General features: G+C 50.3%; 1 protein-coding gene across 1 annotated transcript in view; it reads right to left on the bottom strand.

The window, feature by feature from the left end:
• Positions 1-2,802: 2,802 nt before the first annotated feature.
• The window catches only part of ADAMTS17 (ADAM metallopeptidase with thrombospondin type 1 motif 17), a 366,608-nt gene continuing 355,350 nt past the window's right edge, over positions 2,803-14,060 (bottom strand). The window contains 2 exon segments of the mRNA XM_087428860.1: positions 2,803-5,879; positions 7,070-7,247. Coding sequence (XP_087284986.1) covers positions 5,710-5,879; positions 7,070-7,247 — 348 coding nt within the window. The 3' untranslated portion in view covers positions 2,803-5,709.

Here is a 14,060-nt window from a genome sequence, read left to right as displayed (position 1 = left end):
GCCTCTTTGGGTTCTGGAGGCAGCCCAGGGATGATAATTCCCAGACAGTAGGGCTGAGCCTAGTGGAATCAGCCACATGCGACAGGCTAGACTTCAGAACTGCTGTGGACAGTGACTGCAATGTGCCTCCCCTTCCCCCCTTTTTAAATAGGAGGAGTCTACAGGGTTCTCCTATGCCTGCCCCACCATTTTCTCTTGGGGGTTGAGGGTTTGGAGGAGATACTGTCTCTTTTGAGTTCACTGGTCTGCTGATTGAGAGAAATTGCTCAAGAGGCTGTACCTACGGAATCCCACGGGAGGAAGCCCGTCTGCACCAGCACCTGACTTAGAGGATGCAATCCTGGACCTTGAGCCTGAACATGATGCTGAAATAGGATGAGACTCAGGGGGTGGGGTAGAGTTGAGTGTATTTTGCTTATGGGGGCATGTGAATCTTCCCCCAAATCGCCACAACAATATTTCCCATCTTACCTGCTCTTCCAGAGCCTTGCCACTCCCCAAGCAAGAGGATTCTGTCTCTTTGTCCCCTCCCCTTGAACTGCCTTTGTGACCACCTCAACTATCAGAGGATGGTAGAAGTGACACCATGTAACTTTTGAGTTGTCACATGAGGTGACACAGCTCTTGTGTCATCTTTTTCTTAGGGTGTCTGCCACTGAAACTCTGCCATCATGCTTCAGGGTTGCCAAGCAGCCCCTTGGAGAGGCCACTTGTAAGTGTTCTGGCTGACAGTCCTAGTGGAGGTTTCTATGGCTGGCGTAGGCTGCCAGATATGCAAGTGTGTGAGCCTTCTGATAATCCCAGCCTCTACTTGTCCTTCCAGCCACCCCAGCTGATGCCACATGGAGCAGAAATGAGCTGTCCCCATCAAATCTCAGATTTGGGACAACTCTAAAGGGCCATCCCAGTCTCAGAGCTTCCCGTGGGATTGACTATGCAGCACATGGAGGGGTCATGTATGAATATGGAGGTCAAGAGAGATGTCAGGGCCCAAGAGATTAATCTGAGAGACAGCAGAATGTACATGGTTTTAAAAGTCTTGGGTCCAGGTGACATGACCTAGGGAGGAAGTAGAGAGAGAAAAGGGGGTGGAGAGCTGAGCCCTGTGGCACTCCATCATCTAGAGAGCTGGCAGATAAAGGGGAACTAGGAAGGAGGAGGAGGAGAAAGTCAGGACAGAGTGCTCTAGAAGCTGGAGAAGAAGATGTCCCAAAGGAGAGGGCTGCTGAGAGCTGGAGAACAGGACACTAAAATGTTTATGCAATTTGATACCCTGAAGGTCACTGGTAACCCATTAAGAACAATGTTAGTGCAGTGCAGGGGGCAAAAGCCAGTGGAGTGGTCTGGAGAGTTTATGAAAGTTAGGAGGTGGAGGCAGCATGCAGAGAACCAATGGGGGATTAATCGAAGGTGTGAGGGCTGGCCTTCCATGTCGTCAGACAGAGGAGGAGGACACAGATGCAGGTAGGTTTGTATCTAGAAGTAGAAAGGTAAGGGCTTTGGCCAACACCCTTTGCAGAGGAGGAGCACCACTATAAAGGACTCCAACCCCAACCCTTCTCGCCTGTGTCTAGAAGATCAATCAACAAACCCACAAAGGAAGCCTGACCTTTCCCTTCTTGGAGCTTCTGCAGCTCTCATCCTCTCTTGTCCAGGACTCCAGGCTTGTCTGCCCGGCTGGGCTGTGGGCTCCTGAGCAGGCATTTGGTCTTTTTGTGTTCTTGGGGGTTCCAGAAAGTGCGTGGTTCCTAACAGAATCCCACTCAACACTTGCTGATTGAGAGTTTATCAATTTCATCTAACAGACTGCAATCGCTGAGGGCCACCCAGGAATCCAAGCAGCTTATAAAGAAATTACATAACATCAGGGCTTTTAGAAGTTAACCCACCAGAGAGATCAGACCTCTCAGAGAAAGGAGAAGGTTCTAACAGTCCCTGAGGCAGGTGGCTAACTGTTTTCGAGAATTAACACAAGCTACAGGTTTCCTGGCAACTGGGGTGTTATGGGCAGTTCACTGACTATTACACAAATGGGCTTTATTTCGTGAAATTTCTGGGTGCCGCTCTGATATTAAAAGGAGGCACTCTGTCTAATGGAGCTCTAAGTTCTTGGGTGGGGAGCTCTTTCTCCTTGACGCCAGGAGGAGATGAAACATGCCCCCAGGAGCAGAAGTTGTGACATCCCTGCTCCATGTCAGGCCCAGATGGGGTCCAAATGGCTGCAGTGGTCCCAGTTATGATGGTGTGGTGACCTTGGTGTCCCCAGCCTGGGAGGTCAACAGGGCCAGGACTCCAGCTCACACCTGTAGGAGGAGGGAAGCTGTTTGGACTGTCACCAGGGTTGGGGTGGGGGCTGAAAGTTGGAGAAGCCAGGCTATAGGGAGCAGATGCCCATTTTGGTAGGACAGGGGCCTGAGCTCTGAGGGGCCCCTTGCAGCAGGGGTCACTGTACCCCCGACATGCGTGGCTCTGCCAGCAAGGTGGCTGCTGCTCTGCATCAGACATCCAGACTCACAGCACAGCTGTCAGACCGTCAACGTCCCCACCCAGGGTTTTGCAACTACACAGGGATGAGGCCCAGGGCTGAATGATTTGTTAGCACTCACTTGGGGAGACACAGCCACCCGCCAGAACTGCATTTACCAATGACCTCTGACACCGTCCACAGCTGTGGTCGGCAGGCTGCAGCTCTTGGAGCCAAGTCCCAGGCAAGCTCTGTGACCACTGCAGAAGGAGAGGACAGCCTCCCTCTGTCAGGCCTTGAGGACTGGTTTTTGTCTTTTACTTCACAGACAGCTTAAAATTGTTATGGAAAAACATTTTATTAAACATATTCAACTCGCTTCCAATGAAATGATTAATTTTTCATTTACAGTAGTGTCCAATGTTTGTCTTCTGTTCTTTTTTTGTCTTTCAAAACCAGCACCAAAAAGTAAAACAAAAATACCATGGGTACAGTACGTAATGTAAGTTAACTAATGGAAAATATATACATTTGACTCTGAAATGAAGAAAAGAGAACAAAGCAATGATATTATTGCTATTGAGGATCTTTCCCTGTGTTCTGATTATATCAAGCCATGGTCAGCTGAGAAGGTTTCATTTGCACCAATGAAAATAGCACCATAAAGTCATAAGACTCTGTAGTTAGTAATTTGTGCAACCAAAAAGGTACAGTACTTGAGTGACAGTACAGGGTATCGTTAACAATAAAGAAGCGTCACTGTTATAATCACAGGGTTTCAATGTCTTCTGTACAAAGTAGAGCAAGACTGCCATGATGGCTTCATGGAAATCAATCACTGCTGGTGTAATAAACAGAAGGCGGGCTGGTGAGTTTCAGAGCAACAGTGCCAGCATGAGCCAAAAGAGCTCAGAAAGACACGGACTTTGGGGAACCAATGGGTGTGGAATAACAACTGAGTCAATCGTTTGCATTCTGAGGTTGTGAGGCCCTTGTCAGGGGCGTCCAGTTGATACAGTCAGGGTGGCCAGGGAGGAAATTCAGAGGCAGCAGGGAAAGTGCTGGCCTGTGGGCACATGCCCACGCTTGCCCAGCTCGGGTGGGCCCACGGGCCCAGGCAGATGAGCAGGCAAGCTTGCCCTGGCTTCCTCAGCTGGCTGTCCCAGCTCTGCCCCTCAGCCCCAAAGGCTGATAGCTTTCTGTCCATCTTCAGTGAAGGACAGCCCATTTGGGGCTGGGGGAAAACTGAGCCCTAGCTCCCCAAGATTTTGAGCGTTTTGTGGAAACGGGGCTTTGGGGAGTCTGCTGGCAGCCAAGCCTGAGCCGAGGAGGACAGCGTTCTGCATAGGCCCTGCAGCGACCACTGGTTACACTGCAAGACGGGCCACTCCGTCAGGGCGTTCTCTTGGTTCTTGCCACAGAGCACCTAAGGAGGTTTCTCAATACTTCTCATTGATTCAAGTGGAACTGAATAAATTCCCTGCCATCCCGACCACTTCTCTGCCTCTGGGGTAGTAAAAATCAAAAACCAAAACACAGCTCATGAGACAGCCTTGAGATGGCAGAGAATTTTTTTTTTTCTTTCTGATTTAAGCTGATCCTAACGTTGTGACATAAAAAACACAAACAGATACACAAACACAGCACCAGTAAATCAAGAAGCACTTGGAGATGATCCCATGGAGATTAGCCTAAATGAGATTCCCTCTGAAATAAGGGAGGAGAAGGTGGCTTTTTCATGGTCAAGTCCTTGAACATAAGCACCCATCAAACACCCACCAAGTTGGTCAGCAAAAGAGACCTCCTGGCATCTAGGGTCCCTGTTTCCAGGCTAGGGTCCCTTCCTCCCAGTGCCCGGGAAAGGCAGGGTCCTACCATCTTCTGCGCTCTCAGAGAGGCCACTCTTGTCATCTCCCCGGGCTCCAGAGAGAGCACAGCTCTGTTTTCAGGGCGAGGGGACTGTAGGAGGGAAAGACCTTCTTCATGCTTTTCTGAGTGTCATTCTTGTCCCAGTAAGAAGACGCATCAATGACAGCATGACAGTAATGAGTACTGCAAGGTCTGGGCTACAGGGAGGTTGGGTGAGCGTGCCGAGATCCTGGCCAGGTGGCACTCCTCCACTGATCTTGGCACACTAGGCTGAGTGGCCCCTGGAGGAAACCCACCCTGTGCCAGGGTGAGGCAGCCAGCCCTGAGCTTGAGTCCTCAGAGGTTCTAAAAAGAATCAACTTCAGATAGATGACCAAGGTCAATGGGAAGCCATCTACAAGGTGCAAAGCTTCTGAAGTACTGGCTAGAGTAGAGGAGGTCCCCAGAAGGCAGAGGGGGAGGCCCATACACCCCTGACAAAGCGGTCCTGAGCTCACCTTTATGCCAGGAAGCAATTCCATAGCCCAAATTAGCATGTGTCCCATTTCACAGCACCTTGGAGAAAGGCTCTTCTGTTTCCCTATGTGGTGGACAGCAGACATCTGAAAATTAGATGCCTCCCCAAAGCCAAACCCAAACCCTTCCGGAATATTCTCCCTCACATGGGTGGTGTGTAGAACTACGTGGCCCTGATGTCCTTGTTGGTTTACACAGATTCAAACTCTCAGGGACATGGTTTCCAAGGCAAGGCCCAGGATCTAGAGAACATGTTCTCCGAGATGGGCAGAGAGGCAAAGTGCTGATTCTTGTGGTGTCAAGAAGGGCTCTGGCAGCCCGGGCCTCGCTGGAGAAACCAATAGCAGAGGCTCCCTGACATCTGTCCTTCCATCCAGGGTGTCGCCGGCTTTCAGAATAAAGCCTGTTTTAATGTAAAATGTCTCGTTTCTTTTGGATACTCCCCCCGTGGTACATCAAGCACTGGGAATTCAAACGTCAAAAGAAAGCCAGGACAAAGGCATTCAATGACGTCTCTCTCTTTTGACAACTGTCTGTCAGAGGTGTTCCCTTTGAGGTACATGGAACCTTAGACATTACAATTATTTTGTGACTCATGCCTATTTTTTCCTTACTGTAGAAAGCCATCCAGTGGCTGTTAATAATATATTAAGTATAGAAGCACTAACGGCAAACGCCAAGTCCACTCTCAAGTTCTATGCAACTGGATTCTTGGGACAGCCTTGTGGGTGAGCGGCAGTGTGCTTTGGGGGGTCCCGGCTGCAGGACTGGTGTGCTCTCGGGTGGGTGGGCTTTCAACTAGCCATGTCGTCAGGACTCAGACCTCGTGTCAGAGCATCGTGGGACCACTGGGCCATGTGTCATGAGCTTGGTGGTGGTGGCAGCGGCTGGCGCATCTTGTTTGCATAGAAGTCCCTGCAAGTCTGGCAGCAGCGCTGGTACCACCGCATGTCCTGGCAGAGGTTCTTTTCCCGGATGACCCGGCAATACACTGTCCACTGGTCCCGTGTACATTTGTAGGTCAGAGCAGCTAAGGGGACAGTGGAGAGAGAAAGCCCACGGGTTATGGATGGCATGGGAGCATCACGACGCATGCAAGAAATGGCTTGTGGTCTGACACATTCTGGGGCTGCCCTTACCCATGTGCACACTGGAGCCTTGCACAGACTGGGGAAACCATGCCCCCTGCCAGAGCCCTTGTGGATGCTGCTTTCTTCTACAGGGGACACACCCCTTGGCCACTTAGCAGAGTTTGGTGGTTTGGTTGCCTCCTCAGGGTGAGGGCACTGCTCATCCTGCTTCTGAGCTAAGTGGCACTTACCATTATTTTATGACAGAGGACCTCATCATTGTTGGCATTTATAAAACAGAATGGCATGGGGCAGTGGGCATCAAAGGGTCCACAAAAGTACAAGGTCATGGCACAAGTGGCCCAAATCTCCTTCAGAGTCTTGGTCGTGCAGACAGAAGATGCTGCCTGAGGGAGGTCTCTGGAGGATACCAAGGAGGCTTGTGCATGCAAAAGCCTGGGGTACACCTCTGCGTGCTTAAACATCCCCCAATGAAGCCCCTTAGAAACCCCTTCATTCTGGTGGCATTCCAGCATTAGGGAAAGGGTATTTGGCAGGGAAAATATTCCCTAGGGATTTCTATTTGGAAGAGCAGAAAGTCTGTTCAAAAGAATCATCAGATCAGTGTTAAATGTTCTTCTTGTGCCACCTGGGCCATGGCCTGGTAAAGGGCAGGTTTGGAACACTCATGGCCAAACTGCTCACATGAAAGCTCTCTGCCGAATGAAAGACTCCCGTCTATCAACACCTCTGCCTTCTTCTCAAGCGTTAGCTTAAGAACATCCCATGGGAACAGCACCCAGGTTTCATGAATGACACCCCTGCATCCTTCATTTCCAGAAGAAAGCACCTCCCTCTGCCCTCTTCATGCACAGGAATCCTAAAACATTTGAGGAACGTGCTCCCTTGTTCCCCATTTGTCGGCAGAGGAGCTAGTGGGACGCTCAAGTGTTTGAAACTGCAGTTAGCAAGCACCTTTTTCATAACAAGGACTGAAATTCCATCTCTGAAACTTCTGATCTTCTATAGAACTGACAAATGTCAGCCTCTCCAGAGCTCAAATAAGGCCCAAGGAGGGGGCTTTCTGGCGTATAGAGCTCCCACTGCCAGTGGGGACTCACTGGCTGGGGAAGGCAGCAGAGGCACTCACCGAGGCGAGGGGAGGTGATGGTGTTCACGTTGATCTTGTCATTGCAGACTTCTTGGTGGCACTGTCTGTAGGCCGCCGGCTTCGAGAGGGCAGGGCACTCATTGCCATGGCGCCCGGTGACCTTGTGCATGCACTGCACCACGCGAGACTGCAGGCCTTTCCCACAGGTTGATGAGCACTGCAGAGACAGGAGCAGCCTGAGCAGAAGGCCTGAACCGCGCTGGGGAGCTGTGATGATGGCCCCACAATGCAAGCAGCCCTGGGCATGGTGCCTGCATGTCATTCCCAGGTGCCTGAAATAATTGTAGGACAAGAGGGCTGGGTTGCCTACCAGCCACCTGATGGAAGACTGTTTCAAGATGTTATGGACTGTATGTTTGTGTCCCCCCAACATTTACATGTTGAAGTCCTAACCCCCAATGGGATGGTATTTGGAGGTGGGGCCTTTGGGAGGTAATTAGGTTTAAATGAGGTCATGAGTATGGGGCCTCCATGACGACATTAGTGTCCTTATAAGAACAGGAAGAGAGAACAGAGCTCTCTCTTTCCACCATGCGAGGACACAGTGAGAAGGCGGCCCTCTACAAGCCAGGAAGTGGTCTTTCACCAAGAACCAAATTGGCTGGCACCTTGATCTTGGACTTCTCAGCCTCCAGAACTGTGAGAAATAAATGTCTGTTGTTTAAGCCTCCCAGTCAGTGGTATTTTGTTAAAGCACCTTGAGCTGACTAAGACACAAGATGATTGCTGAAATATTCATTTATGCTGGCTGAATTTCACCTCCAGCCCCTCTCACCCCTGTTCCAAGAAGAGAGCCAGGCTCTGTGAAATTCTTGAGACAGTGGGCAGGGTGGCTTGTTGGCACCCAGGAGGAAGTGGACCTGATGACCATGGGGCTCTCCCCAGCACTTTGTGTGGCGTGCGGCTCCCAGGCCTTTGCCCAGCCCTGGGTGTGGAGAGGAGCCCAGTAATGACTGGGGTTGGATTCCCCACAAGCCTGGAGAGTTAGAGCTCAGAATTAAGTAAAGTCAGAGAAATGTCCAACCTTTCTTGTACAACAGAGTCATGGACTAATATTGTGGCTACCAGTTTTAATTTAGACACCCAATACTTTAGTTGCTGGCGTCTCCAGACTTGCAGACCTGGGTTGGCTGAAACCAGGCCAGTGTAATTCAGCAGCCATCCCAATCCAGTAAGTGGACTTGGTAAGACTTCGCTATGTGAGTCTGTTCTCCTGCTCCTCTCCCTGTCCCTCCTTGTACTCTTTTAACAGTGTTTCACAGGGAGCCTGCCAGGTATGCAGCTCTTCCAGCCTGATCCTGCTCTCCGAGCTCCTTGGCCCTTCTCGCTCTCCCGGGAGCCCTTGGAATTGTCTCCCTGTTAAGTTAGTCTTTTCCCATCCAGAGAGCTAGGTCCACGTGTGTATTCCCTCCACCTAGGGTCCCCCAGCGCCCACACGACTTGTGATTTACAGGTTCTGAGAGCACTCTGCAAAACTTTCAGAAAGCAAAGGCCGTGGATACAGCAGCCCAGCTGGAGTTAATACTGGCACCTCGACATGGAGAGACGGGAGTGGGGTCTGTTCTCCGAGCGTTACACATGGCGAGGATGCCAGGTGCCATCTGGATCATGTGCCTCCCCGTCTCCTCCTCCTCGGGCCTATCACTAAAGAGGCAGGAAAACCACAAGCGGTCCCACTGTGGGCCCCACCACATTCAAACCAGAATGGGCTCTCTCCCCGACAGGCAAGGCTGACCCCAGGGCCTCAGCTTTGTGCCTTGCTCCACATCCCACCTTCTGGAAAAACCTGTCAAGGGCTGCTTATAGCCTTGAGAATTCATCATACATTACAAATGCAGATTTCTGGGCTCTACTCCAGTCCTCAGGAGTCAGCATGGGAGCACACAGAAGTTTGAGGAGTGCTGAGGTGGAAGGATGAGGTCACACCAACAGGAGACCCTGAACATGGGACAGGTATCACAGCAACGTGACTTCTGCCTGCAGGGTGCCTTGAAGGGATTTGGCTGCTGGTTAATCTCTGCTGCATGGAATTACCTGGTGAGCTTTTTAAAATCCTGATGTCCCAGACCAGTCAGTCTGTCTCTCTGCAGGGGGCACCGGGCATCAGTGTTTTTTAAAGCTCTCCAGGTGATTGTGATGGGCAGCTAGAAATGAGGACCTGATTTACCCTGAACTTCTTCCCAGTGTCCTGTGTAGAGCGTGAAGAGCTCTCTTTTCTTAGGATGAAGTAGTCGAGTATTTACGTATAAATATGTGTAATTAGGAAGAAGGACATCCAGCCCCGCCCTGACTGCTGAGTTTACATGCAGGTGACAGTGTGCCCGAATATAAGAGGGTGAAGGCTTTCACTCAAAATTATTCTTGGAAAAGACTAAGTTGCCTTACATCTAATAAGAACAAAACCTCTCACAGTTCAGGGGCAGGGGTAAGGGGTGCCCTCAATTATTTTGTAGCAAGATCACCCAGGGGTTAAAAAAGAAAAAGAGAGGCAAAGAAATTTAACTTCTTGTGGAGGCAGCACTTCAAAATCACAAACAAGGGAGGATGGTAAGAGAAATGTTTAAAGATCACCTAAAAAGCAATCTGGTAAGCAGTTATACCAGGAGACTGGGAGTCCGCACCAAGAGAGTGAATGAAGGAAAAGGCCAAAGGTCTAAACAGGGCAAAATCCTGCAAATGCAGAGCAAAGTCATGCCAACGCACAGTCACGCCAATGCAGAGCAAAGTCACGCCAACGCAGTGCAAAGTTATGCCACGGCTTGGGAGTGATGTCCAATGAGAGCAGCACATACAGATTCAAAAAAGGTGGCATCTCAATGAACTCAGATGGCAGTCACCAGGCATCTGGTCAGTCTGGCAAACTGAATAGGTGACTCAGAAAGTGGAGCGAGTGATGATGAAGACAGACACTGCAAATATTAGGTTGCACCTTACAAAATTGCTTATATTCAACCATTTTGGACCCTGCATAAGCAGCAATTTTATCAAGGTCAACTTTATAATATGCTAGAGAGAGAAAAAAGCAATTATTTTTAAATTAAAACCTAATGGATAACTTTAAATATGAAGGTATAACTACATGAATAAGTTACACATTTTAAGTAGGCATTTGAGTAGTCCACTTACACCATGAAAGACTTTTATATCTAAATTGGTCATAAAATTAAAAAAAAAAAAAAATCCCTGCTCCCTGGGAAAATGGGATTACCATGCACTGGGGGCCTTATTTCTACGACTATTTGCCATTAACAAGGCGCACTGGGGAAGAGAGGGATCTGGGTGCTGATCTACAGGCAACACCACTAGCCCTTTTCTCTTCAGATCTTGACTTGGACCACTGGCCCTGGCACCACCTGCCACAGGAGACACGTCCAGGAGGGAGAGTGAGGTATCCTCATAGTCCTTCTTGGGCGGGGCGGGGGGGGGCATCCAGGGCGGGGCAGGCGGTTGTGGGGTTTCTGGGTCGCCAGGAAACTGCACAGGCTAGCAGAGAAGGCACCGTGACTATGCCTGTCTTGCTCCTATGGCATCCTCTGACCACGAGGTACCCAGGCCCTGCTGGCTGGGCAATTGGCTTGGCTGAGTCACTTCCTGGCCAGGAATGCCAGGAGGGGTTCCAACGTCTTTTGCAGGTGTTGTTATTACGTATGTGAAATCAGGGCAAGGGCTCAATCCTGGGGGGTCTATTGAAACCAAGTGCAAAATTGATAAGGTCTCTGCCCAGAAATGTCAGTGACCACTGTAAAACTCACGTGTTTGGGGTGACCTTGAGGACTAATCTTCCCTCTGAAAGTTCTTAGTCTTGTTTAACATGCTCTGGGGCCAGGGTGGGTGGGGAGAAAGGACAGCACTCATGACACTCTCAGCATGTGCAAGGGGCTTGTTTGCTTGTCCTGCAGGCTCACTTGTGTGATTCCACATTACTGTGGAACATTCCACAACAATCCTAAGAGGCTGATGTTGGCCACCGAGCTTGGGGGCAGTCAGTCTCTTACCCAAGGTCACAGAGGTAGTGAGTGCAGAGAAGGGACAGGATCCCCAGTTGCCCCATCCCACCTAGTGATCCATCTTCCTGTATGAATTAGAGGTTGTACTGGATAGAGCTTCTATGGGGGGCCGGGAAACAAAAAACCAGGTCACCAGGTCATTGCCAGCTCCACCGTTTCTTCATTATCTTTCCTAGCTTGGGTCACTGGTTTTTAACTTTCCAGTCTGGAAAAGAACTGCTCCATGAGATCATGGAGGGTGACTCCAAAGTTCTCCCCCAGACTCAAGTGTCTGTTCTCACGGCTCTCCAGCACCTCCATGAGGCAGGGCTAGGCCAGATGAGAGGCTGGGGGCTGACCCTCAGCCCCTGTGGGGACACTTTGAGACCCTGCAGACACTGCCCCTCATAGGGATTTGACTCTCAGTTTAGGTTTTGCTAAATTTTAGCTGGAGTCCTAGGGGCTGCCGTTCACACAGCTCTGGGCTGTGAATGGCTCATGCTCACTTGGAAGAATTTTCGAGAACACTGGCGTGTTTGCTTATCCACCTGTGAACTGTGTCTGAGCCAGCCCCACAGAGGCTGCCTTGATGTGTTAGGTGAGAAGACAAACAGGTGACAAAGTGGCATGTAGAGAAACCACCCCATTCTTGTTCAATACCTATTTGTGTGTATCTATATAAAAGTTCAGAGGACAAACCATTAAAACAATCTACCATGCTATTATCTGGTTTGTGGGACTAATTTTTCTTTCTATAGTAAGACAGAATTACCTATGTAATTAAAAGTAAAAGTGGAAAACTCTGCCAATGACCCTTTGGTGTGGCTGCCACCTTCCAAGCCTGCTGCATTTTCATCTGAGTCGAGGTGGTGCCTAGCCTGCTCCTGGCCTAAAACCCATGGGTAACCACACCCTGCTTGACGGGAGTTTCACCAGGGACCCAGTGGTGGGGGCAGGATGGGCCTGTTAGTGTGCTGCATCCCCACTTACTAGCCCTGTGACCTCAGGTAAGTTACTTAACCTATCTGAGCCTCAGTTTCTTTATTTGTGGCTTGAGGATAATAAAACGTTCCTTGCAGAATGACTTCCATATTAGAGACAGCTTGGAGCAGGTGCCTAGCAGGGAGTCTGCAATGGAATGGGCCCTCAACAAGCACTGCTATTATTATTAACAACAGGAAGCACAGGGCCAAGAGCAGAGAGAGCTGACCAGGGAGTCCCTGGAGCCCGGGAAGGTGCACTGAATCACCTGGCCTCCTTGCTTAGCTCTCCCCGGGCCGCCATGCCCCATCACCGGGCCTCTGCAGGCAGGTGCGGACGTCCACCTTTGCCTCGCTCCCGGCATTGATCTGGCAGCTCAGCCAGACAACCTCTGGGAGCACAATTAGAGGCTGATTTGGCCCTGAAGACAAATGTGATTCCAGACAGGTCTGAAGGTTGCTTTTGAATGGCATCCTCCTGTAACCTGAGCTCCCACAATAAGGACAACAGGGGCACGGATAACGAATTCCATCCCTGTCAGCCTCCCCTCAGACTCTGCTTTAATTAAACAGCAAAGAGACCTAGGAGACCACAGTCAATCCTGATAGCATCGAATTAGCCCCAGGCATCACTGTGAAGTCATTTTTCAGGCTTTTAAATCCAAGCAAGATCTATAAAAAACATCTCAGGTCTTGTTTGAAGCACTCTCTCACTGCTGGGTAGTTTTTTCAAGTCACTCATTACATTAAGATTTAACACGGCTCCTGGAGCTTTGGGAAACTGAGACAAAAAGAGAGCAGCAATAAATCCACCAGTAAAGCTCCTTGCCAGACGACCTGAAGTAAGTGCAGCCCCTCATGACCCCTCACCAGTAAGTGCCTGCAGCGGAGCATCACAAACAAGGCCTGGTGATCCCCCGGGCCCTTCCCTAGCTCAGAGGGGGGAGTCTGAGACACTTGGAGTGGAAGTTTCCTGGAAAAGCAATAATGAAATAAAAACTTTTGGTGCACAGAGAGCAAAAAGCTCATGGCAACCAAGGAAAGAGAAATAGTTGATTTGGGTTTACTCACAGGCTTGTGATGCAAATTGTGAAGTGACTGTGAAAAAGAGAGACTCCTCTAAGTAGACAAAGTTTCCTGCAAAAGCGGGGAAGACCTTCTGTTCCTCAGACCCAGGTGACAGTGAGACACGGTGCAAGCATTGCTGGCCTGGCTTCTTTGGAATAATAATAATGATAACAGCAGCAGTGCCCAACTTCTGCACGCCCACCACGTGCTGGGCGCTGGGCTTGCGTCCCCTCGTTGGCCCTTGTTAATCCTTATGCTAACAGCCAGGCTAGTGCTTGGAACACAGTAGGTGAGCGATACATGGGCGCCAAAGGCATGAATGGTGTCTGCAGGGCACAGCCCTGCCTTTGAGAGAGGCAGAATGTGAGGCTCAGAGCATCTATGTAACTCTTCCCAAGTGACACGGCCCAGCCTCCACCGCTGGCCTGCCCACCCCGAAGCCCACACTCCTCCACGGCCACACCACCCCCCAGCAGGGAGGAACCAGGTCTCTGTCACCACATGGAGGCCAGACCCTGATGACATGCTCCACCATGGCAAGGACTCCCTTCTCCTGCTTCTCCCAGCTGTAAAATCATGGCTATAAATAACACCAGATCCCAAAGGGATGCTTTGAGAATTAGCTAAAGGAGGTTGTAAAAATCTTGGGAAGAGGAAAACGCTACAGGAATGTTTCATACATGCATGAGCTCTGGTTCCTACAGAGTGGGGCACAGGCGGGGGCTCCCTCCACAGGCTTGGGGAGCAGGAGACCGGGTCAGGGTGAGAGGATGTGAGGACGAACCCTCCCTGCACAGGGTAATTGTCCCACGTCCTCACTGGGCCATTCTTGGAGGGGCCAGCCTGCCTCGGGCAGGTTTGGATGGCAAAGAATGAGAGAGAGTGGCAGGGGAGAAAATACCCTTACAGTAACTCTATTTTCTCTTTGTGTCTGAA

This window comes from Ceratotherium simum, chromosome 3, assembly GCF_057802395.1.
Source record: "Ceratotherium simum simum isolate JZ-2026a chromosome 3, ASM5780239v1, whole genome shotgun sequence".
NCBI classification, from domain to species: domain Eukaryota; kingdom Metazoa; phylum Chordata; class Mammalia; order Perissodactyla; family Rhinocerotidae; genus Ceratotherium; species Ceratotherium simum.
Note: the sequence above shows the minus strand (reverse complement) of the source record. Positions and strands in the feature narration are given on the sequence as shown.